The 23,775-nt window shown below is 45.9% G+C and overlaps 1 protein-coding gene across 3 annotated transcripts in view; it reads left to right on the top strand.

Annotated features, from left to right (window-relative positions):
• NPLOC4 (NPL4 homolog, ubiquitin recognition factor) overlaps positions 1–23,775 on the top strand; it is a 52,903-nt gene that overhangs the window by 20,765 nt on the left and 8,363 nt on the right. For all 3 annotated transcript variants that reach the window (XM_088829251.1, XM_055408345.2, XM_055408346.2), the window contains 8 exons: positions 769–892; positions 1,746–1,925; positions 4,779–4,865; positions 6,819–6,890; positions 7,301–7,427; positions 11,537–11,697; positions 20,865–20,936; positions 23,650–23,745. In XM_088829251.1, coding sequence (XP_088685377.1) covers positions 769–892; positions 1,746–1,925; positions 4,779–4,865; positions 6,819–6,890; positions 7,301–7,427; positions 11,537–11,697; positions 20,865–20,936; positions 23,650–23,745 — 919 coding nt within the window. The remainder of the gene's footprint in view (positions 1–768; positions 893–1,745; positions 1,926–4,778; positions 4,866–6,818; positions 6,891–7,300; positions 7,428–11,536; positions 11,698–20,864; positions 20,937–23,649; positions 23,746–23,775) is intronic.

The raw sequence follows: 23,775 nt of genomic DNA on the forward strand, positions 1-23,775 counted from the left end.
GACCAGGAAAGAAAAAATCTACCAGAAACCTATTCTTGCTTTGTCTGTGGGGTAAGCTCTGAAGCTGTCTGGACCAGAGCACGTGTGCTGAGGTCTCCTGACCTTTTGTCAGTCTAGGTCAAGGGCTTGCTTGTCACTGTCGTTAACACACAGCCTTGGTGGTAACCCTTGCTTCCCAAGTGCCAACATTTTCATGATGCTGCTGGCTTGTGGGGACAGTGCTGATCAGTGGGCTGTTTGTGAACAGGAAAGTGACGGAGGTTGCAGGCACTTTTGCAGGCTCACCCCCAAGTCCACAGTGGGGCCCAGGACATCCTCACTGACCGAAGGCAGAGTGGCGATATCTTTGTTATGTATCCTAATCACATTTTTTCTATGAAGAATTCTGTACAGAAATCTTAAGTACTAGACTCATTACGTAAATATTTCTGTTAAGTCGATGAAATTTAAAAAGAGTTTCATTTACTTCAGAGGCATAGGTTAAATCTAGGTATTCAGCAGTACTCTTGAAAATCTTCGTAGATGTTAGTGAAAACGAACTGTTTTTGTCAGAAATAGTTCTGAATCCTGTACAGTCTTAAGTGTATAGGACAGAAGCTAGAACTCCATTAGAATAAATTTTAGCACATTTTCCCTGCTGTTGCTACCACGTGCTTAGCTCCTGAGAACTCTGTTCAGGAAGTGTAAGGTATCTTACATTTTATTTCCAGCCTCCTGCTAAACTTTTCACCATTGCAGTGTTTAATTAAGTTGCATTTTCTTGTTCAGGGGGAAATTTGTTGCCCTGGAGAACATCAGTTGCAAGATTAAATCAGGGTGTGAGGGACACCTTCCGTGGCCTAACGGCATCTGTACTAAGTGCCAGCCAAGTGCCATCACGCTGAACAGACAGGTGAGATGTTGTCTGTGTCCATATAGATACAGAAAGCGGTATATTTATGTTCATGGCTGAGGAAAGATCTCTGGCTCCTTCAAGCATAGAGGGGAGCCTTCAGTTTTCTGTCTTGTTGGCTTGTGTGGAGGCAAAATTTTCTTGGTGACTGTTTAAAATGCTCAGTGGTTGTGACTTTGCCTTTTAAGAAACTGTGGCTCTGGAAGTTGGCTATGGCTCAACTATGAACAGAACTGTCCTGGGACCAGCTCAGGACATCTTTCCAAGATGTCTTGGCTCAAGAAGGAGCTCAGGGAAAATTTTGTGTAGTTATTCTGGCCATTTCCACTCTTATCGTCCAGCCCTCCAAGAATAGCTCACCTCGTCTTTCCCCTGCCACTGCCAGCTGGTGTTTAGCTGCTTAGAATTCCATGACCTCCTTGACTGTCTGAGAACCTTTCTCCTTTTCTTTCTCTCCTTCCTTCCATCCATCCCTTTAGTTCTCTTTTTTCTTTCTTTCTGTCTTAATTTATTTTTTAAAACTTTTTTTGACTTACAAAATATGAAAACCTGCATTTTAGGTGAAATCCCATGTGGGATTGAACACTGCCCCCTGCAGTGGAAGTGCAGAGTCTTAACCACTGGACCACTAGGGATGTCCCCCAGTGAGATAAATTTGAATTAATTTATTGAGGAATCCCACCCTTACCCTTCTACCCACTAAAATCTGAAGTATGAAGTAGTCTTAAGGGCAGACCACATTCTTAAAGTCTGTGTGTTTAAAAAGCTAGTTACAAGATACTTGTGAATGGTTTGTGCTAAAAGAATTATTTATCGAGTGTTTGAATTTAACCTATTGTTGTTAACTCTACAGAAATACAGACATGTGGACAACATCATGTTTGAGAATCATACAGTTGCTGACCGCTTCCTTGACTTCTGGAGGAAGACGGGGAACCAGCACTTCGGGTACTTGTATGGACGGTACACGGAGCACAAAGACATTCCTCTTGGTATCAGGGCTGAAGTAGCTGCAATCTATGAGCCTCCTCAGGTAGACGTGAACAGGATTTACAGTCTGTGGGTCTCTGTTGCTTTATTTTGACGGCTCTATGCGATGCCTTTTTCAGATTGCTTGTTGCTTTTCTCATTGCATCATTTGCCACAGTCTGTAGACACTCAGACACACTCAAAAAGAACATTTGGAGAGTAAGAGCATAGCCCCTAAATATTTCAGTATATGTTTCCAAAGAATAAGGACATGTTCTTATGTAACAAGTGCATTGAGCAATTTAAGTAAGTTGAACTTTGATACAGATCTAATCTGCCATCTTATTCCACTCTTGTCAGTTCCCCCAAAAGTGTCATAAAGTTGCTGTCTTCTGATTCTCTATCTCCTCTGCTCATGCCTACAATCACCTATCCTAGGAATTATGAAATTAGAGTCACAAAATTACTCTCGTTCTTTATCTTATGCCATACATGTAACTTAATAACAGTATCAAGATTACCACCAGTGTAGGACTGAAAACAGTTTAGAATTGTTTAGGTGGAAGGGTACGGTCCCTAGGGTATATCCCACTAGGGACCAGCAGTTGGTTTCTGTGTTTAAAGTCACCTGGAAGATCTCTGTATGATTATGTCACCAACAGGTTATAACCAACATTTATGTTCATTTGATTTTCAGTATTTAGGGATTGGTTTTATATATACGTATTTAAATTTGTTGTACAATTACATAAAACTTTTGTATGGTTGTGTAATATATATATGTAATATATTATTTTATTATATCTAATAAGTTTGCTACAAAAGTGAAGTCTGGAACTGTATTGCATCCTGGTTTATGATGTGTTGAGATAGTTAGGAGAGGGTCTTATTCCTGCAGGTTCAGTTCAGTTCAGTTTAGTCGCTCAGTCGTATCCGACTCTCTGCGACCCCATGAATCACAGCACGCCAGGCCTCGCTGTCCATCACCAACTCCCGGAGTTCACTCAAACTCATGTCCACAGAGTCCTGCAGGTTACTGTGATGCAAAAACACAAAAATGCAATGTGTTGAGGCATGAACAGAGGAACAAATGAAACATAGTAAATGTTAGGCCGAATTAGGTGGTGGGTATATAGGTGTTCACTACTGATTCTTTAAACTTTGTTGTATGCCTGAAATTTTTTATTTTAAAAAATGTTGGAAAAGAAATTTCCATGTTTGCAAAGTGAGATCTACGAACAGTGTCTTCCCCTTCATCTGATTTCCTCCCTCCACTACAGGTAGCCCTCACTTTAAATAATTTTTGGCTTAGATCTGTAAAGTTTGATTTTTTTTTTTAGTATAAGTGGGTACATAGATACTACTGTCTTCTCTTTTATCTCTGGTGGGCATCATGCCATACACATGTGTGTCAGCTTGTGCTATGTTCTGGAGATCTTGCCATGACTGGTTCACTTTTTTTTTTAATAAACCAGGGTCTGGAACTGCAGGCCTTGTGGCCTGTGCAGGTGTGTGGCTCCTGTAGAGATAACGTTTCTTCCCTGGGTGTGTTTATACAGATTGTGTGTCATCTGCCCTCTTGACATTCTTGTTATTTATTGAGAACCCCAGAGGAAGTGTTGGACCAGGCCTTTGTGATGGTTCACTAGTAAAGAGATAGAAGATGGCAGTAGTGCTCACCCAGAGACCCTGCTTGGCGAACCCTTCAGGTGCTGAATGTGCTCTGTAAGCGGGATCTGCTTTGGGAAGCACATGATGTTCCAGTTCAGCTTTGAGGAGGGTCCTTCACGATGTTCCAGTTCAGTTTTGAGGAGGGTCCTTTCGTGAAGTATTTTAACAGTTCTGTTAAGAGTATGATAGAACAAAAAATCAGAAGCCTTTGGTGTCGAAACTACTCACAGCATCATCAGAGCTCCCAAATTAGGGATCCTGGAGGTTGAAACATTTGACCTCTAATAACCTCCAGCTCGTTAGAAGTTGAAGCTCATGATGCCACATGTCATGGAACAAAAATCCTTAGGTTTGTTCTGAGTTTGTGCTTTGACCTGTGCTCTGGATGTATTAATCATCTCCATATGGGTCATACCCAGCAACATAGGTTCTTTTGTTATTTTGCCAGGATTTGGCTAATTTACAAGGATATACCCAATTAGCATAACTCAGTTTGGAATTACCTTCACTTTCCTGTTCCATAGCCGTGTCTTCTGCTCAGTATGATGCTTAACCTATGAGCTGCATTTTGGTGCAGATTAAAGATTTCAGCATGCTTTGTCTACTGCTAGAAGTGGGGTCCTGTGGCCAGTGTAGGTTGCATGTGAGCCAGCCCAAGCCCCCCACTGCTCTGAGCTGAGTGCTCTCCTCACCAGTCAACAGGATACCCATTTCAGGTGCCCTTTTGTTGGCTTAGAGTGTGTTTATCTTCTGTGCTCTCTTACTCTGCCTTGCCCATGAAGCTAAGAACTATCCCTGTAAGTTGTGTGCAGATTTTCCAAGGCTGTTTTCTGGGAATGAATGTTCCTTTGCAACTCTAACCTTGCCTAATCCAGCCAAACTTACTTGGAGTTAAACTATTTATCCAAGGGAGTTTTAAAACTAACTTCTATTCCAAACAAAGGTGTAGAGAGCCTTCTCTAGTCCTGAACAACCACACATTTCCTGTGGAGCTGCTGATGTGAACCAGCCTGAATGTTGCCTCTTCATGTTCTCTAAATCTTGATTAAAAGCAAAGCTGAGCCCTGGGGAGCCTGGAGGGCTTGGCTTGTGTATCTGGTTGAGCTTTTTTGCTGCTGAAAATCTCCTTTTTGGTAAGGGAGATTGGTGCTCCTTTGTGACAATCGACCAGAAATGGAACAGAGCTGCCTGCTGCTTTTCTGAACCCCTCCTCTAAATCCATCTTCTCGTTTAAATACCCTCACAGATTGGTACACAGAATAGCTTGGAGCTTCTTGAAGATCCAAAGGCCGAGGTGGTTGATGAAATTGCTGCCAAACTTGGCCTGAGGAAGGTACTGAGACTTTTTTTGTCCTTGAGGGAGGACCTGGGCTCTGTGTTGGGGACATCTAGGTGTGTCACGTGGCCAGGCCTGATCCGGGACTGAACTCCCAGCTGCTCAAGGTCAGCTGCAGGCCCTGCATGTTTTGAAGCCTCGCATGTGTTTATTGGGTGCCTAAAAAAGGATGCCAGTGTAGGGACTGTTACATGTAACTTTTTGCAGATTGCCTAAAAGTGGGCCAGGAAAGAAGCAGCAGGAGCAAGACCCCTACTTCTGCTGCAGGGGACCTGACACCAGGCTCTGTGTCCCACCTGCCTGCTGACACACATCCTTCCGGGTGTGAGCTCTCCCTTCACGTGTCTTGTCTGCACTGATCATTTCCTCTCCCCTGCATTTGGAGATTCTGGTGGTTCTTCTTCAGTCCTCATTGAACCTCCTGTTTGTAATTGAGGCATCTGAGCATATAAGCCTTGGTACTTTTCTGGGCAGTTAGAAGACAGAGGGTTTTCTTTTTGAATCTGTTTATCTAGTTTATCTCACATCTTTGGTACAGTTCCTAGGAACTATAAAGATGACTTTTTATAGATAATGTTGAAATGTGAATTTGAACACATCTTGGAAATTCACTATTAATAGCTATGTAAGTTTTATCCTTTGTTTCCTCATCAGTTTAGACAGGGAGAAATAGACTCTGTACAGATAAATGGGGGAAGACTGGAAATGTGCCTTTTAACCCAGGAATGCTATGGAACAAAGTTACTACTTCATTTTAAGAAAAAAAAAAAAACTCCTGTTGTTTCTAACAAGGAGTCAGTATCATGATTTAGGGGCATATTTTGGTTTAAATTCTGAAAGTTTCTAGTGTTGAAAAGAGAAATCAATGTGGGTTTTTTTAACCCATTTTTGTTATAAATGTTTGGTTCATGATAGAGTAGAAGATCTTAAAAGTACTTAAATGCCTTTCTCCAAACATTAATCCCTTAGCCCTTTATCTCAGCTTGATTTTGATTCTGTTTTGTTTAATGTTAAGTTACATTTATCCCTTAAGTCTCATTTTCTCCATTGCCATCCTCCTTGTGGGTTTTGTTCATTTGGGCATTTTTAAAGAAAACGAAAGTCTCTTGATTTGCCTGGTCATGTCTGCAGGAGATGGAGTTGAAGAATTTCATGTTAGGGTTGTACTGGAGAGGGTCACAGGCACCAGGTCACTTCTTTGAAGGACAAAAATGGGTGTGTGTCTGGATTCCATCGCCACTTTTCAACCTCCCAGCCAGGTTCTGGTTTAGGGAGGGTAACCAGCTGTGAGATTCATGGGCACAGGAGGGCCAGCGTTCACAGAGCACATGGACAGGCACTTTTGCTGTAGCAGGACGTGCCAGGAAGGCTGACTATGCCGAGGTCTGGGATTGGCGTTTCAGATCCCTGTACTCTCAGATGCTTCCTTCAGCCCTGCACTGGAGCTCAGAAGGGCAGCTGGGTGAAGTCTCTGTTGTGTTTTTTTTTTTTATTTTAAATGCATTCTCTAGGGAGTATGTTCTCCTGTCTTATGGAGAAAGCCCTGGCATCTGAAGTGGCACTGTCTTTATTTGCTTGTTCGTTGTTTCTCTTTCTCTCCAGTGTGCCAATTCCCTTTTCACTGATACTTTGTTAGTTTTGTCCACCCCAGGGTCCCATGCACCTAGTGCAGTGCTGGGCCCAGAGATGGTGCTGAGTCTTAGTTTCTAACACATAAATGAGCTTTGCTCCTTTGCCCTCATCTCCACCCGGCAACATCAGGGGGAGGACAACCAGTGTCAGCTGAGTGCTGTTTGAGAGCCTTGGTTTGGACGGTGGCTTAGCTGAGGAGCTGACTCACCTAGAAAGAAAGGACTGACTCCCGGGAGTTTCCTCTCTGGGCAGAAGCTAGAAGGCATTCGTCACCTGTTTCAGGGAGAGACTCGGAAGGTATTTTTCTCTCTTTTGCAGGTTGGCTGGATATTTACAGACCTTGTCTCAGAAGATACTCGGAAGGGTACTGTTCGATACAGTCGAAATAAGGTGAGGTGGGGCGGGGATGTTTGCTTGGTGGGACCTTGTTACAGACCAGCTCTGGGCTGCACTCTTGGGCATCTCTGCACAGCTTACGTTTTTAGACCACATTATTTTCAACACATTGTTCTTGATAAATTAAGGCTGAGTCCGTTCATTCTGTCTCGGAAATTAAAACCCTCCTTACCTTTATAAAGCCCTGACTTTCAGAGGTCAGCCCATGAGGTGAATTGCCCTGTGCTTCTGGCCTTACTGGTTACAAGTGGTTTTCTGTGAGGGGTTGGTAACAGGAAGTGTAGGTACTTGTTTCACCATAGTTTGTGACATGTCATAGTTTAGTTCTTAATATTTTCTAAAGAAATAGAAGCATATTTTGACAGGATGCTGCAGAACTTGATATGCTGGTTCTCTTTTCTTAGGACACCTATTTCCTGAGTTCAGAAGAATGTATCACTGCAGGAGACTTCCAAAATAAGCATCCCAACATATGTCGACTATCTCCAGATGGACATTTTGGATCCAAGTTTGTTACTGCAGTGGCTACAGGTATAAATGGAGGCAGAGTTGTATTATAACCATTACTACTCTGTCAATAGGTTTTGTTCCTGTTTGCATTCTTTTTTAGGCACTTTTTTTTTTTTTTGCCTCACCCTGGTCAGGCCTGAATGGATACAGGAAAGAAAGGATTAAATCATGTCAGGTCTGTGTTTAGCCTGCTCTGCCACCCGTTGTTGTTTTAGTCACCAAGTCACGTCTGACTCTTTGCAACCTAGTGGCCTGTAACCCCACCAGGCTCCTCTGCCATGGGATTTTCTCAGGCAAGAGTACTGGAATGGGTTGCCATTTCCTTCTCCAGGGGATCTTCCCAACCCAGGGATCAAACTCGGGTCTCCTGCGTTGAAAGGTGGGTTCTTTACTAGTGAGCAACCAGAAAAGCCCTGCATTGTTAATGTAGTTACAGTAGATTTTCTTAATGGGCCTGTGAGACATGAAATTCTTCTTTCTGGTTTGTGGCAGAAATCCTGAACTCAGCATCGCCCAAAACTATTAATTCTAGAATCTTGGCCTCAGTGTAGCCCTCCTCTAATCCACTCTCTTAGCCTTAGTCCAGGTTCACCTGGTTCTGGATCTGAGTTCTGGGCTGCCTTTGCCAAGGATGGCTGTGGTTAAGGAAGAGAAAAGGAATTTACTGTTCCTGTTACTTGTTTATTTATGAGTGGAAGGGTCATTTTAAGAAATCTTTTCCATAAAGCTTTTATTGGGAGTAATGAATGTGTTTGTGATATTGTGTCTATTGTATTACATGTTACATATATGTCATGAAAGTCGCTCAGTCGGATGCAACTCTTTGTGACCCCATGGACTATACAGTCCATGGAATTCTCTAGGCCAGAATACTGGAGTGGGTAGCCTTGCCTTCTCTAGGGGATCTTCCCAACCCAGGTATCGAATCCAGGTCTCCCGCATTGCAGGCAGATTCTTTACCAGCTGAACCACAAGAGAGGCCCATACGTCGTGAATACACAGTAATAAAAGATTATGGCCTGTAAAAAAGTGCCACCAAATCTTCTATAATACACTTGAGATGCTGTCCTAGAAAAAAGCTAAGCATAAGACCATATGGTTCAAAAGGAGTAGGAATTTGAAACTTGGAAAACCAACTCATAAAAACAGTCTCTTTGGTCAGTTTATTAAACACTAACCTTGATCCTGTGAAGCCTTGAGTTCTTCCATCACAGAGGTGATAATCCATTTCGTTCATGGCTACCACACTTCTTCTAGTTTAGAAACCCAGTTTACAAACATCCTAAAGCATATAAGTAAATATATGCTCTGTCATGTCCAAGTCTTTATGACCCCATGGACTGTAGCCCGCCAGGCTCCTCTATCCATGGAATTTTCCAGGCAAGCATACTTGGGAGGGTTGCCATTTCCTTTTCCATAAGTAACTATATTCCCTATTAATCCCAGTTGAGCCTGTTACCACTGCCATGGGAACCATGAAGGAAAACATCTTTCATGCTGTCCGAATTTTTAAGATCCATTTGATTTGCGATCCATTTAGAGTGACAGGCACCTTCTCTTTGAAATGAATGTACTTTTGGGCACAAGAGGCTATGGCAGCATCATTCACATGTTAACGTGAATTAATGGAGTCAAGTGCTTAAGGAAGTGGATGGCAGTTTGGACAGGGATTAGTGAAAGCACTAATTCTGTAGCATAGAGTCCTTCTACCAGGGCCTCATGGGGCAGGGAACCTATTGTGATGAGAACACTCCGGGCAGTAGGAGCCAAGGGGGAGAACAGAGAAGAGACAGGTTGTACATTATCAGAATTTTGCCAAGCCAGCTTTCTGTTTGACACAGGGGAGGAAAGTATTCTCTTTCTACTCCCTACATCACATAATCCCCCACTTGCTTCATTTAGGCTGGTGGTTCTCAAACCTATCAGACCTGATACCTGTTCTTTAGTACATTTATGACATGTCTTTACTATCCAGAAAGTAAAGTTCATAGATAATATATCAGCCTACACACCTGATTCTAAAAAGAAAGCAGAGTCATAAGATGACTGTAACATTAAGGAAAAATAATAGTGAAGGAACGTGTAATAAGACAATACACTCCATGAGCCAGCAAGTGCTTGGGGACTGATACTTGCTGAGGATAGCACTGTGGAGGGCTGCCAGCCTTGTGGGTAGGCCCTGTGTAGGCATCAGTGACATGGTTCCTAGACATTTCAGCCAGCAGCCCTCCATAGAACTCAGAGCCACGCAGGGCCCTTCCTCAATTTATATGGTATCCTGTTCATAGATGATACACTGTTAAAGCTATGAGTGTTTATTTCTGTGGTTGTGTATAAAATGCAGTTGATTTTAATCCCAGGTCCCCACAAATACTGGTTTTGCCTACATGAGTGTGCACAGGCCATTTCAAGGCCAGGTGTGATGTGGGGCGGTTCTTTGTCGTGAGGGACTCGCCTGAACACACCAGGATGTCTGGCACCTTTGACTCTAGCCTGCTAAAACTGGCAGCTCGTGCCCCACCCTGCCCCACTTCATTAAAAAAAACAAAAATCACCTCCACATATTTTCAGAACTACTCTTCGTGAGCACTGTTGTTTTAGGCTTCCATGGGCTCCCATGGTAACCTAACCCCTTTAATTACTGTTTCTATGGGGAATTATTTGATGAGCCCAAAGAACTGGTACATGTTTAGAATTATAAATAGTTTCCAACTCAGGAGCTGCCTGTACTTTCAGTTATTGAGTCATACCTGTTGTTGGGAATTTGGAAATTACAGATTGTCCGTGGAATTTTTGCCTCTGAAATTGGCTCTTTACTGATAGGTTTTAAAACTGTAAGGTAGTAAATCACTTATAATAGGATCTGCAGTTAGAGTCCTTTCAGATCTGGGCTGAGTTGTCCATCTTGGTAGTGCTGTGAGATGCTCAGATGCATAATTTCTCTCCCTTACCCAGGGGTGGCGATGGACAGTGGTTATCCAAAGTGTCAATCACTCATGGAGCTGTGACATTCATTCCCCGGATTGCACTGGAGGGTCATGTGCCTTGTGTTTGTTGCCTTGACTTTAGTTAGCTGTCATTGCCCAGGCCTGGCCACCTCCCCAAGTGTGAGAGTCGAGGGTCAGAGAGAAGATGCTAGGCTTGGATGTCCACCAGCCTTTGGAGCCCAGTGTGATGCAGCATTTGGAAACCAGCTGCTGTTGGCCTCTGGTGTGCAGAGTCAAGCCGACATAAGCCCCTGATTGTCCCTTGGAGGCTGGCTGTGCCCCGTCCTTCACATGTTTGCCTGGCCATCAGGTCTGCCTTCTGGTAAATGTTTGCAAGCCAGACAGATAAAATACCTGTTCCTTGATTGGTACCTTACTTTGCTTTTATAAAAGAAACTAAGTTAGAGATGTTGAGAGCTTATTTTTTTTTAATTCTCCAAAGCTATCGCAGTTGTCAGAGTGTGACCCTGATTCTGGAGGGGAGGAAGACGGCTGAATGATCGGTCTTGCCTGACCTCCTCCATGGGTTTTACCCTCGTCTCAAACTGTAACCCTGCTGCAGGTTTCTATGGAGTAGGACCTGAGAAAGGTTAGAGTGGAGGGCAGGGCTTGGCACAGGGAGAGTGGCCTCCTAAGTGCTGCGGCAGGGTCCATGTCTGCCTCCCAGATGTGCCGACTGTCCAGGTATCTGAGGTCAGGGCTGTCCTCTGCACTGTGCAGATAACTAGCGTTGTATTTGCTGGGAAAAGTTTCTGTCTTCTCCTGTTCACTCCCATCCATCTCCCTGCATTCACTCAAGAACAGAATTTGCTAGAACATGGGGCTCTGTTGTTCACATCCCTGTGTTACTAAAATCCAGGAGCCCAAGCGTGCTTTTGGATGGGTGTTAGAGAAGGTTTAACAGTCATGCCTCCAGTTCTGAGACAGCATGTTGCTGGTGGGGCTGTTTGAGGAGCTGCAGTGGCTTTTTCACAGCCTGTGTTCAAGGCTTTGTGTTCACAGCTCTTGTGAAGCTGCAGTTGAAAATTTTTGATTCTACCCAAAACACATACACGGGAGTTGGTTCTGCAGATCCGAGATGAAGAATGACACTTGTTTTGAACATCCTCCCATGGATTCTCATTGAAGGTCTTTCTCTTGCAGGTGGCCCCGACAACCAGGTCCACTTTGAAGGGTACCAGGTGTCCAATCAGTGCATGGCACTGGTCCGAGATGAATGCCTGCTGCCCTGCAAGGATGCCCCTGAGCTCGGCTATGCCAAGGAGTCCAGCAGCGAGCAGTACGTGCCTGATGTGTTTTATAAGGTAAAAATGCGATGGTACCAGAAGAGAGAAGTGGATGGAGAGCAGTGTAAATGCTGACCTGTCCTGGACGTTACTAATTTTGGTGCATTCTGGCCGTGGGTCCACCATCGTCATCTAGAGGCCAGCTTGTGGATAAGGAATCTGTAGCATTTCCAGGGCTTTTATTAACTATGCAGGCTTGTGTGGTGTTAGGGCTTATAAGCAGAAGTGGGGATACTGTGCACTGGGGTTGGGGTGCATGACAAGTGAGACCGTTGCGGCACAGACTATTTCAGTTTCTGAAAAGGAGGATTGGTGCCTGTGGGCCTCAGCAGGCGTGAAGGCTGGAGCTGCCTGGCAGAAGTGAGGCTCTCTTGAGGAGACCCAGTCACCCAATTCTAAAACTGTTTCCTGTGAAAGCTATAAAAATGACTTTTATTGAAAACTGTGGGGACTTCCCTGGCAGTCCAGTGGTTGAGACTCTGGGCTTCCACTACAGGGGACATGGGTTCCATCCCTGGTCCGGGAACTGAGGTCCTGCGTGCTATATGGCGTGCCACACCCCTCCCTGCTCCCTAAAAAGAAAGCAAGCTGTGATCTGGTTTGGACAGTCAGCGATGGGTGCTTCCCTGGGGGCTAGTGACCTGGTTCCCGTCTTCCTCGTGGGAGTTGTTCATGGTCACAGTCTGGCACCCTGCCTGTTCCCCATCCTGGGCAGTCTCCAGTTTCCATCTGGCACTGCTCTTCCTGGAGGAGCCTTTATTTCTTGTGGTGCAGGTCTGCTTTCGTATGTCTGAGAAGTACTTCGTCTCCATTGCTGAAGGATGTTTTCGCCGTGTGACGAGTCCTGGATGCACAGCTCTGCTCGTGGTCTCACTGCTCTTAGGCCACAAAGACTTGCTGGCAGAAGGGGCCTGGAACCAAAAATAGGCAAGCAATGAAAGCTCATAAAGAGTGATGATCCAGTTTCTTTAAACTGATTGGATTCTTTCAGCATTCTTTTTTGTATCAGTGTGTGCAATGACTAGACACTGTTTAGTGTTTAATAATTGTTTTGTTTTTTTTATTGTTCCAGTAAGGCTGTATTTTTAAATAACTTTATTGAGATGCAGTTTGCATATCACACAGTTCATTGATTTGAAGTGCCCAGTTCAGGGGCTCTTAGGATATTTGCAGGGTTGCATAGCCATCACCACCATCTAATTTTAGAACAGTTTTTTCCCCAAAAAAGAAGCCCTGCATCGTTTAGCAATTACACCCCAGGCCTCCCAACTCCTGACAACCACTGGTTTGCTTTCTCTGGTTTCCTTGATGGACTCCTACAGTGTGTGGTCTTTTGTGACTTGACTTTTCACCACTTACAGTGTCTCATGGTTCATCCATGCCTGCAGTCTGCAGTGCTTCATTCTTTTCATTGCTGAATGGCATTCAGTGCTAAGGACACACCGTACTACCTATGGGACATGTCAGACACCCAGGAGAGCGCCCAGAGCTGAGGGGCTCCAGGGCCTCAACCTGGTGGTGACTTGAAGGCTAGACACTACGTGATTGTGACAGACTTCACCTCCTTAGGGATTAGAAGCGGGGCTGAAACTGTCTGAAGGTGGATCTTTCCTGCTGTGGGCATCTGTGGAAGTGGGTGATGTGCAAAGGAAAAGTGCGAGGGCCTGAGGGTCTTGTCCCTGCCCCTGGTCTCCCCCTCAGCTCTTTGGAATGAAGGTCTGCTATTTCTGAATCTGAGCTTCTGCATGGTCTGAGGGTAATGGGGGCAGGGACTGTCACTGTGCTAGGAAGACCGGCTCAGTATGGTAGCAAGCAACCTGTCTTTGCTCGGTAGCAGCCTGATAAGAAATGCTCGTGGAGCTGGCAGGCCTAGATGCTGTATCTGCTCCTTTCAGCTGGTGGCAGTGGAGAGACACAGTGAGGCTGGCCTGTGATAGCTCGCTCAGGCGCCCCCTCAGATTTGTGGGACAGTAAGGAGCTCTGGTGGAGAAGGAAATGGCAACCCACTCCAGTGTTCTTGCCTGGAGAATCCCAGGGATGGGGGAGCCTGGTGGGCTTCTGTCTATGGGGTCACACAGAGTCGGACACGACTGACGTGACTTAGCAGCAGCAAGGAGCTCTGGGAAAGGGTTCTCCATATCATTCTTGAAAGGAAACATTTCCAAAGAGTCTTGATTAAGAACTCTGTTGTCTCTTCTGTCCTGTGGTGATCAGTAACAATTTCTGGCTTGATAACACAGATTTTGCCCTTACACAAATTCTGTGTGCATTAGGTACTCTGAATAAATACTTTTAAATCATTATTAAACATTCACACATCAAAATCACACCATGCTGGGAACCACTGTGAAGGTTTGATCTTCTTCCCAAAAGTTCCTATCTTACAAGATACGTTTGTATGGCGCGTTTCGGAATGCAGAATGACTCACTTTTAGACCCTGAGACATGGTGGTCCTGCTAGTTGCAATCCTGAGCCTTTTGGGGACAGCTTGCCAGTCTGGGGGCAGTGATGGGGTCTGGTGTCTTCATGGAAAGCTGTTTCCTATTAGCTGCAAAGACGTGTGAAGCCCGGCTCGCTCAGTGTGTGTGGACACATTGCTCCAAGGTTATCAGGCTGCCATCTCTTTTTTTTCCCCAGAATTTTAAAAATTAAATACTGAGTAGATATGAAAGATTATTTATAAAACATGTTTAAGAAATAAAGCAGAAATACCAATCCCCAGAATTAAAAACCAGAACATTCCTGTGGCCTCTGAAGTTGCTGGGTCTTCTGTCTTCTTCCAGAGGGAGTGCAGTATGACTTCCTTGCTTTTCTTCTAGTTTTACCTCCTATGTATGTTTTCCTAAACCAGGTATTGTGAGTTTTACATGTTGCTGCACACAGTAGACCCAAAACTGTGCTCTTGTGTCCTCTGAGCTAGGCCATGTTCCCTTACCCTGAAGCAGCCTGTGACCTACCTGTGTGTGGCCATTGTGTTGCCTTGGCACGAGTCCACTGTGAGCAGAATGCCACGTGAAGCACCATACTCCACAGCCTCGGGCCCGAGTCCTGCTCATCATTCAGACATCCATGGGGCGTTTTCTTGAGCTGTCATTGTGCCATCCTGATCATAAGTGAGGCCAGGCTCCTTTTTCTTCATTTGTTGGCTCCGTCCTGTCTCCTGTGATGTGCTGGTTGTATCTGTTGCCTGTTCCTCCCTGGGTGATTCAGTCTTCTTCTCTCTGCCTCTGACCATGTCAGGAGTGTGACACGTCTGCCTCTTCTCTACCGTGGTGTCACTGAAGCAGAAAGTTTACATTTCCATGTGGTCAGCTTTCTACGCTTTGGCATTTTGAATCATAAAGAAAATCTGTTACCTTATCTTCTCTAAGGTTGGTGGTTTTGTGTTTTAAGTCCATTTAGGATTGCTACAAATGCGTGTCCCAGTTTTCTTCTTAATTTATTGTAGCCATATTCTGTCTGAACACCATGTATTGGGAAAACTGTCTTTCTCTGTTGCTCTGTGGTGCTTCTCCATTACCAGTCGTCTCCGTGATCGTGGCCTCACCTCTGTCCTCCCTTCTGTCCCCTGGCCGGTGTTGCTCATCCAGCACCAGTACCACGCTGTCCAAGTCACTGTAACTTCATTCTTCCCTGATCCTTTGCAGCCCTGCCTTGCTTATCTCCCCAAGCCTGGACTATTCCTAACCCTCCCCTGCTCCCTGTAGACTTCAGGACCAGCCTGCAGGTTTCACCCAGATGTGATTCTCTCTCTCTGTCTCACACACACACACACACACAGGCACGTACAGACACGAACGACACCTTTGACATCTCTCAGAAAGTCAGAATTTTTTTTCCTTGAAGGTTTTGTCCATTGTTGGATTGTTCCTAGGTACTTTGTAGTTTCTGCATACTGCAGTAAGCACCGGCTTGGCAGTTCAGCTCTCTGTTGCTTATTCCTCTAATTTGTACATGTGTTCTGGGTTCTTTGCATTATTCAGGAGTGATGATTCTTCCCTTCATTTTGGCTCCTCGTGCTGGCTAGGGCTTTTGGAAGTGTTGAGTAACCAGTGCTTTTGTCTGGTTTTTAATTGTAAAAGATGTGTTTTCAGGATTTCATCATTAACTGTGAGTTTGCTGTGGGGCTTTTTTGTGTTTTGTTTCTTTGTGCCCTTTATCATGTTGGGAATTTGCTGTTTATTTCCATGTCTTGTTGTAAGTTTCCTCCCCTTAAGAAGAGAGCTCCCTTTTGTCACAGAACATATTCTATCCTTAATCATGCTGCTGTTTTCTTAGATTGCTTACTTGCCCGTTAGTGAGAGCACGCTAGAAGGGCTTCTCAGAATTGTTTATAGCCCTGTAGGAGTTGAGACACTCATTTCTCATACATTTCAGGAAAATATCAGTTTGAGCAAAGAGACCTATGAAAGCAAACATTTAAGTAATCCTTTTAGTCCTCCTGTGGGCTTTGGGGTTGATTTAAAATATACCTTGTAAACAGGACACATACCCGTGTTTGTCTAAGGCTGTTCATCATGTTGTTATCTGTGGTAACAAAAACTTAAAGCAATCTAGAAGTCTAGTAACCAGAATATTAAATTATAATACATCTATTTGGTGAAATATTCTGTGATCACTAAAATTGTGTGTTTGAAAATTATGTGAAGATATGTGATAAAACTTATGAAGTAAAATTTAAAATGTATCTGTATGGTACTTCTCTGGTGGTCCAGCAGCTAAGACTCTGTGCTGTCAACGCAGGGGGCCTGGGTTCGATCCCTCGTCAGGGAACTAGATCCCACATGCCACAACTAAGACCTGGCGCAGCTCAGTAAATATATTTAAAAAATAAAATGTGTCTGTATGTATAGTAAAAATCCCAATTCCTGTAGATGTTGGTGCATGTATGTACACACATTTGTATGTGCGTTCACACAGAGGACAGGGCTGGAAAGCTTGAGGGTCCACCTTTGCCTGCAGCTCTGATCTGTTTGTCCTGGGAAGCTCTGTGGAGCCAGTGAGAGAATGGCCTGGGCGTACCTCCTGTCAAAGTGGGGAGAGGTGCCCGTGTTTTGAAGTTGGATGCGGTGGGACAGGAAGGAAGACGAGAGGTGCCAACCAAGAGTGCCTCTTCAGGGTTATCTGCCGAGACACCCCAGGTTAAAGCCCTGGAAGTAGAGGAGAGAAGGTGGATTGTTCAGTGGACAAAGAGGGTCTTAGAGACCCCAGGGAATGCTGCTCTCAGGTGGCTGCCCAGGCAGGGGGTGGCAGGGTGGATTCTCCCAGCATGAGGGGGTTGTGATGATCCTCAGTGATGAGGATCTGGAAGAGCTTGCAGGTGGCTGCGGTGGGGAGGAGAGAGCACACAGGCAGCTGGGCTGTCATGGCTGTGGGGGGAACCGGCGCTCTCTGGGGGTCTGTGGCGTCCTCTCTCCTCTCTGGAGAGAGGCAGCTGGGCTGTCGTGGCTGTGGGGGGACCGGCGCGCTCTGGGGGCCTGTGGCGTCCTCTCTGTCCCACCCATCACTTACCCACCTGTCCTCAGCCCAGCATGGGTTTGTCCTAGCATCTGGCACTGACTAGCCGTGCTTTGTGACTCATCCTGGAGCTCACTCCATGTGTGTGCTGAGTTACTTGGGACATTCCGAGCAAACCACCAGCATTGTTTTGTCAAAGGTTAACCTATATTTCAGGGGTTTCATGTGGTCTCCCAAAGTTCCCCCGAGCAGGCTACAGCAGGCTGTGCTGCCCACCAGCCCTGTGCTCATCAGCTCGAGCTCGCCTGCCTGGGCCCTGCTCTCGGGACCCCATGCTCTGCACTCACTCTGTCTCAAGTCTCTTGTGTGCATTGCTGTTTTCTCTGTGAATTGCCTTTCTGTGCCCTGAGGTATTTGTAAGGCGATTCATCATTTTTGCATTCATTTATGAGGGGTCTTTATACGTAAGCCCTTTGTCACATATATCATTTCTTTAACTTTACATACAAAGGAAGTTCTGACATTTTCTGATTCAGAGATACCTTAATCTTTTTTCATTGTAATTCCTGCTTTTGTCATCATACTTAGAAAGTAATTCTTTACTTGAAGCTATCTATTTATATTTTCTTTTAGTCCTTTTTGATTTAATTTTGCATTGAGATTTGTAATGTTTATCCATTATTTATTTATATATTGTAGTTTCATAATACAGTTTATATTTGTTAGGGAAAGACTCTGGACTATTTCAACTTTTTTAAGCAAATATTTTATTTTTTTGCGTATTTTTAAAATTTTCTTTTATTTTTGGCTGTGCCACTTGGCTTGCAGGATCTTAGTTCGCCAGCTAGGGAATGAACCTGAGTCCTGGCAGTGAAAGCACCAAGTCCTAACAACTGGACTACCAGAGAATTCTAAACAAATGTTTTTATCACAGGAGATTATGTTTGCCTCCAGCATTATTCAGGAAAATGTATTAAGGAACCAAGAATTTGCCAGCAAGATAAGAACCTGAACAACATATAACATCCCAGTCTAGGGAGAAAGATTTTGTGGTCTTTGAGACCTGTGAGCTTGGCTTTCATTCTTTCCGTTGAGCTGGAGATGACAAGTCTGTGGTCAGATCCCCACGAGGGTGGAAATGGAGTGGACGTGCACACCCTTGGTGGCAGGGCTGCAGAGGAGCAGAGCCCGTGAGTCCTGGTACTGAGATCCGGAGTATGAAGTGGACACAACTGCTATCCCACCTGCCCTCTGCCCCTCCTGGCTATTAGATCTTGGGCAGAACAGCTTGTCCTCGTACCCCTTTGTGCCCTCCGCATGCTCTGGGGCCCACTGGGCGCATGCACACACTGTCAAGCGTGGACCGGGCTCTGCTGGTCTTTTGCTTCTAACAAGTGCTCTTCAGGTGCTTATCAACTGGACTGCTTCCTAAATGGTGATTCTTTAATAGACTTTGTCCTGAGAATGTTGTTTTCTCTTGCTTTATCCTGTGAAGTCTCGGATCAAACTGCTAGTTTCACTTACTGTCTTCTTGCCAGTTCTTTAAGGAGAAAAGGATTACATTAAAGATACATTAAGGATTTCATTCACCTTTTCCATAGCAAGCTGTGCCACCCAGTCAGTGAACTTTGCTGTTGTCATGGCACAAAGCCTGCTTGCCTCTGAGTTAACAAAGAGATCCCTGGTTTTCTCGTTGACGTTTGTAGACATGACCGATGACAGGTAGCGAGGTATCAGGGACCTCAGTTTCTGACTCTCCCAGTGTCTTGCTCCAGGTGGAGATAAAACTGCTGACACTTTGGTGGCTGCCAAACTTAGAATTAAGATGTCTTCCTCCTAGTGTATTCTGCCTGACATTTGCTAACGCCCATAAAAAGTAATTGCCTTTTAAAATGGTGTGTGGGGCTAGGGCTTGGCTGGCAAAAACATTTGAGTGAAAGCATGGGGGAGAGATAGAAGGTACCTGCTTTTCCTCCAGGGAAGAGAGGGGGATGCAGCACCTTTATTTTCTTGGGGAGCAGAAGGGTACAGTGGGGTAGTTAAATTTGAAAGAGAATAGCATGACACAAAAAAAAGAGAGGGGGGCATTTAGCAAGAAACATCCCTGGAGGGGAAGATTAAAGCGAACAGGTGCTGTGAAAATGTCTCTGCATATTAGAGCTTAATTAGATTTGAAGATGAATTCCAGACGGGCTAATTATGTGTGAGTTGTTGCAGGTTGTTTCTTGTGGGGCAAGCGTGTATTTTTGGAAATGGTGATGTAGTTTGATTGGGTTTGATTCCCGCCTTCTACCATGTTTCCTCCATTGAAAAACTACCACTTTTGGGGCCCAGGACCCATTCAGCAAGCCTCATATCTTGGGCTGCCAGTGTCAAAGCTGGTAGAGCTACAGAAAGCCAGGCCTACTCCATATGCTGCAGCTATGAGCATGCAGAAAGACCAAGGACTCTTGCCCAGGTGGAGGGGACAGGATTCCAGCTTCCGAGGAGGGCAGACAGAATGGGCATTGTTTCCAGGAACCTGTCCTCTGCTGGTGCTCTTACTCCCTGTGTGGCTGGCTAGATGTGTTTGCTTAGATGTATTTGAACCATTTTCTGGATGGGCAGAGGGGTACATGCTTGCCAGCAGCTCTCTGGGTTGTGAACCGAGAAAAGGTAGGGAAGGTGTGGGTAATCTGAGATGTGCCGTGGACCAAAGAGTTTAATATCTGGAAGAAAAAAAAAAGAGCAGGGCCGCATGGAGCCTCTTGACTTCTTGTTAGGATAACAGACTTGGATTAACGTAGGATGGCCTGTGAACATTGTCTCAAAAGATGGCCTGGTCCTCTGACATCCCCAAAAGGTGTGATGTGCTGAGGTGGCACTGCGTCACCTGCATGCCCCAGGGAGGTCTGGTTGGCATCCATTAGGGTCTGAGAGCTTTAATAAACATAAACTTTTATGTAAGGTCCCATAATTGGAAATTATGGATGTATAATTTATATATGACTCAATGAATGATTTATATAATGTTAAGTGATGAGTTAGATAGAAAATATGACCCTCTCTTGCAGAATCTTTAATGAAAAGCATTGGTTCTTATGAATTTATTTCGAGAGCTCTGTTTGAACTCAGCATGTTTGACATAAATCAGATCTAATTGTCATTTTATGATTAATGAACATATGCTGGCCATTTTTCCCCATAATTAAACTTTATGTTCCATGCATCTGACAAAGCAAAACAAGTTTAGACTTTGACAGATTGGCGGCGGGGTTTCCATGTTTGCGTCGTAGTATGTGTACTCTGTGTGTGTGTGTGTATTTTGTTAATGTGTAAGGATTAAGTTTCCATGAAGTTGGGTTTTCAAAGGTGTGAGGGAGGTTGTTAAGAGTTAGCATTCGGGTGTGAGACTGGGAGAGCTTATGGAGAAGGGGAGGCGCGGATGCGGCCTGGGGGATTGTTTCCAGGAACCTGCCCTCACGGGAGCTGGGGTCTGTCTCCCACAGCTTCAGCACCAGACTGGGGGGCGGAGACCCCTGTGACCAAGAGCAAGTCTACTTTCTTGAGTCATGGCCTCCAAGAAATGGTGGAAGGTGGAGTCATTGCAAAAATGTGCACATTTTCCTCTCTGCTTTTCATACACTTCAACAGGAATTGTAGTAATTTAAGGAGTGAGACAAGCATGTGGACAGAAAATCCATCACAGGTCAGCACTCACACCCCGGACCTTTGTCTCCTGTTTCAGGACATAGACAAGTTTGGCAACGAGATCACCCAGCTGGCCCGCCCCCTGCCTGTGGAGTATCTGATCATAGACGTAAGTGTGTGTCTTCTCCCCGCAGAGGTCAGGACGGCTGGGGGAGGCCTTGAGAGGGTGCCGCTTGAACACCTGCCCCTCTGCCTGCACAGGATAGCCACCCAGAGGTGTTTGAGTCACTGAGCTCCTGGCATCCCCAAAAAGCTAGAAACCTTAAGGGCTTTTCATTTTTTATTTCCTTAAAAACAACTTAAGGGGTTAACTTCTCCCAACCTACAGTGCAGCAGAGGACCACCAACTAGGCCATAGTAGCTCCAGAGGTCAGCGAGCCTCTCCTTGGTTCTGTGTGCAGGTTCTGCCCTGGCCACAGTAACTGCCACAGAGGCTGCCACAGCCAGGCTCATGGTGGGCTGCCGCAAGTCGATCCTTAGGGAATACAGCTGTGACTCTGCCCTTGAGTGAAGGGACAGCATGGTCTCTGGGAGGGTACTCGAGGAGCCAAGAAGGCACCTGGTACTGGCACACCTTCCCCAAGCCTTGGCTCCTTTCCAGAGGCATGCTCCACTCACGGAGATGTGGCCGCATGCAGAGGGCAGCACGTGCTGCAGGACCAGAGCCTGATGCATTTGCTGCAGTCAGCGCTCTGTCCATAGGGTACGGGAGGTAGTTCATTTCCTAACTGCTGCCTGCCAGGATGAATTCAGGCCGCATTTGGACTAGGACGGGCATGTGATTCAGGCTGTAAAGTATCATTGCATTTGGAGCAGCGGGTCCCTGTGAGCCGAGCCCGCCAACGCTCCATTCCAGCTGACAGCTCCCGAGAACATATTTATTACCTAGGCCATAAAGGCATCTGCTTTTTAGACTACCTAGGGTGTAATTAAGATGAAAACAGATTGATGGAGCATACACTTAGGAGGAGTCTGCGTGATTTAAAGCCAGCTTCCTGAGGTCTTCTTTCCCAGTGGCCTCCCCACCCGTTTCCTTTCATGAAGGAGCTAAGCTCTTGCCTTAGTGCTGTTGCAGTAGCGTTTGGTTGATGGGGAAGCGTTCCACCCTGTGACACTCAAGTGCTCTCTTCCTGTGGAAGGAGGTTGGAGCAGGTGCCCAGACAGGTGTGCTGTCTCCTCACCCGGCCCCAGACCCCCACCTGATCAGTACATTCAGTGACTTTAAATAAGCCTTGTGACCAGGTGGCTGGTTCGGGCCTTCTGTGGAGGTGCTCCGTGTGTGGGGGGTGTCAGCCAGCCAGGCAGGCTGGGTGGGGAGAGGGTTTGAGCACAAAATAAAGTGCTTGACACCCTGCATCCTCTCCTCTGGGCTTCTGGGATAGTCAGGCTGCCATGTGAACTTGGCCCTGAAGTTTTCCAAGGGGCAGTTACAGGTCTGACAAACATTTCCCATAATTCCATGTTTACTTACTAGTGGGTCTTCTGTTATTGCTGGTCCACTCCTGTATCTGCCTTCCAAAGGGAGGGGTGTGAGCCCGCCACAGGCCTTGTCTCTGCAGTGAGGTGGCCCCTCCACCATCTCAAGAATCATGACAGCAGCTGAGACTGAACCCCACGTGTGCTGCCTGTTCTGCGGGCTCCCCATGTCTGGGCACACTTGATCCTCAAACAGCCTTAGGAGGCATGGGCTCTCCGTCTCTGTATCTCTCAGATGAACCAAGCGAGGCCTCACAGTAGGACTTGGCGCTGTGCTGAGTTCACACCCTGTGCACCGAGGCCACGTGGTCTCATCCATAAAAGGCCAGCAGGGCTCGAGTGAAGGAGCTGCTGACGGCTCAGCTCACTGTCACAGCGCTGGCACAGGCACAGCGGGTCCTGGGCCAGCCAGCCTGGCACAGCTCGCTGCCTTCACTGATGCAGAAAACAGGCCAGAGCCACATTTTCATTCTTTAGAAATAGTCCCGAAGGAACCAGAATAGCTGTGCTAAATCTGGACGAGGTGTAATCTGCTGCTAGTGTCATATTGCAGAGGAAGAGCTGCGTCAACCAAAAGACGGCTGATGGTGGTACATACTTGGGTGCGTTTAGGGGGAGGGGCGCCTGCCAGGAGGAGTGAGAAACTGTATTTGTATTGATTTTTGCACATTTGCCACTGTCCCTGTAGCTTCTATTGATTTTGAATTTTAAGTGCCCTCTGTCGTTTCTGAAGCACGTCTGAGGCACTGCAGGGCTTCGACTCCCCTTTGGACGCGAGCTCCTGACTCCAGCCATCTTCAGGGGAGATCCATGCCCTGCATCTCCCTGGCCTTACTTCTCTTCCTGCCTGGTCATGCCCTGGCTCCATGGAGTGGTGCCTGGGAATTGGAAGGGGCCTCAGACAGCTCGCTGGAGGGTACCGTGGCTTTCAAAACCATCAGGAACTGGTTCTGCACTTGCCCTCCAGACATAGTGGTGGGAACAGAGTTGGCTCCTGAGATGGTACTCATGCCTCTGCTCTCTCCCGTGGCCCACCCTCTAGCTCTTCCTTGGCAGTGGGAGAGCAGCCGAGAGGCCGTCCCAGTGGAGATGGAGTTAGGAAACTGCCCACAGGTACCACCGTCTTACCAGCTATGAAAAATGATACTTTATTTGCTTCTGAGAGTCACAGTTTCAGAATTTTCATTTAGGGGCTGTCCTAAGAGCTAAGCATTCCATTCAGGGTAGAACAGTAAGGACTTTGCTCCTGTGAGCAGCTCGGGGCTCCAAGGATTGGTGTGCTCAGGGCCCACATCCCTGTTTATGACACAATTAATTTATCATGGGTTTGTGTTTTTGTTCATTAGATCACAACAACTTTCCCCAAGGATCCAGTTTATACTTTTTCTATTTCACAAAATCCATTTCCTATTGAAAACCGGGATGTATTGGGTGAGACACAGGTAAGCTCTTTGTCTTTAGAAACATAATTT

Source organism: Moschus berezovskii, chromosome 20 (assembly GCF_049115385.1).
Source record: "Moschus berezovskii isolate FMDL1 chromosome 20, NW_MosBer_1.0, whole genome shotgun sequence".
NCBI classification, from domain to species: Eukaryota; Metazoa; Chordata; class Mammalia; order Artiodactyla; family Moschidae; genus Moschus; species Moschus berezovskii.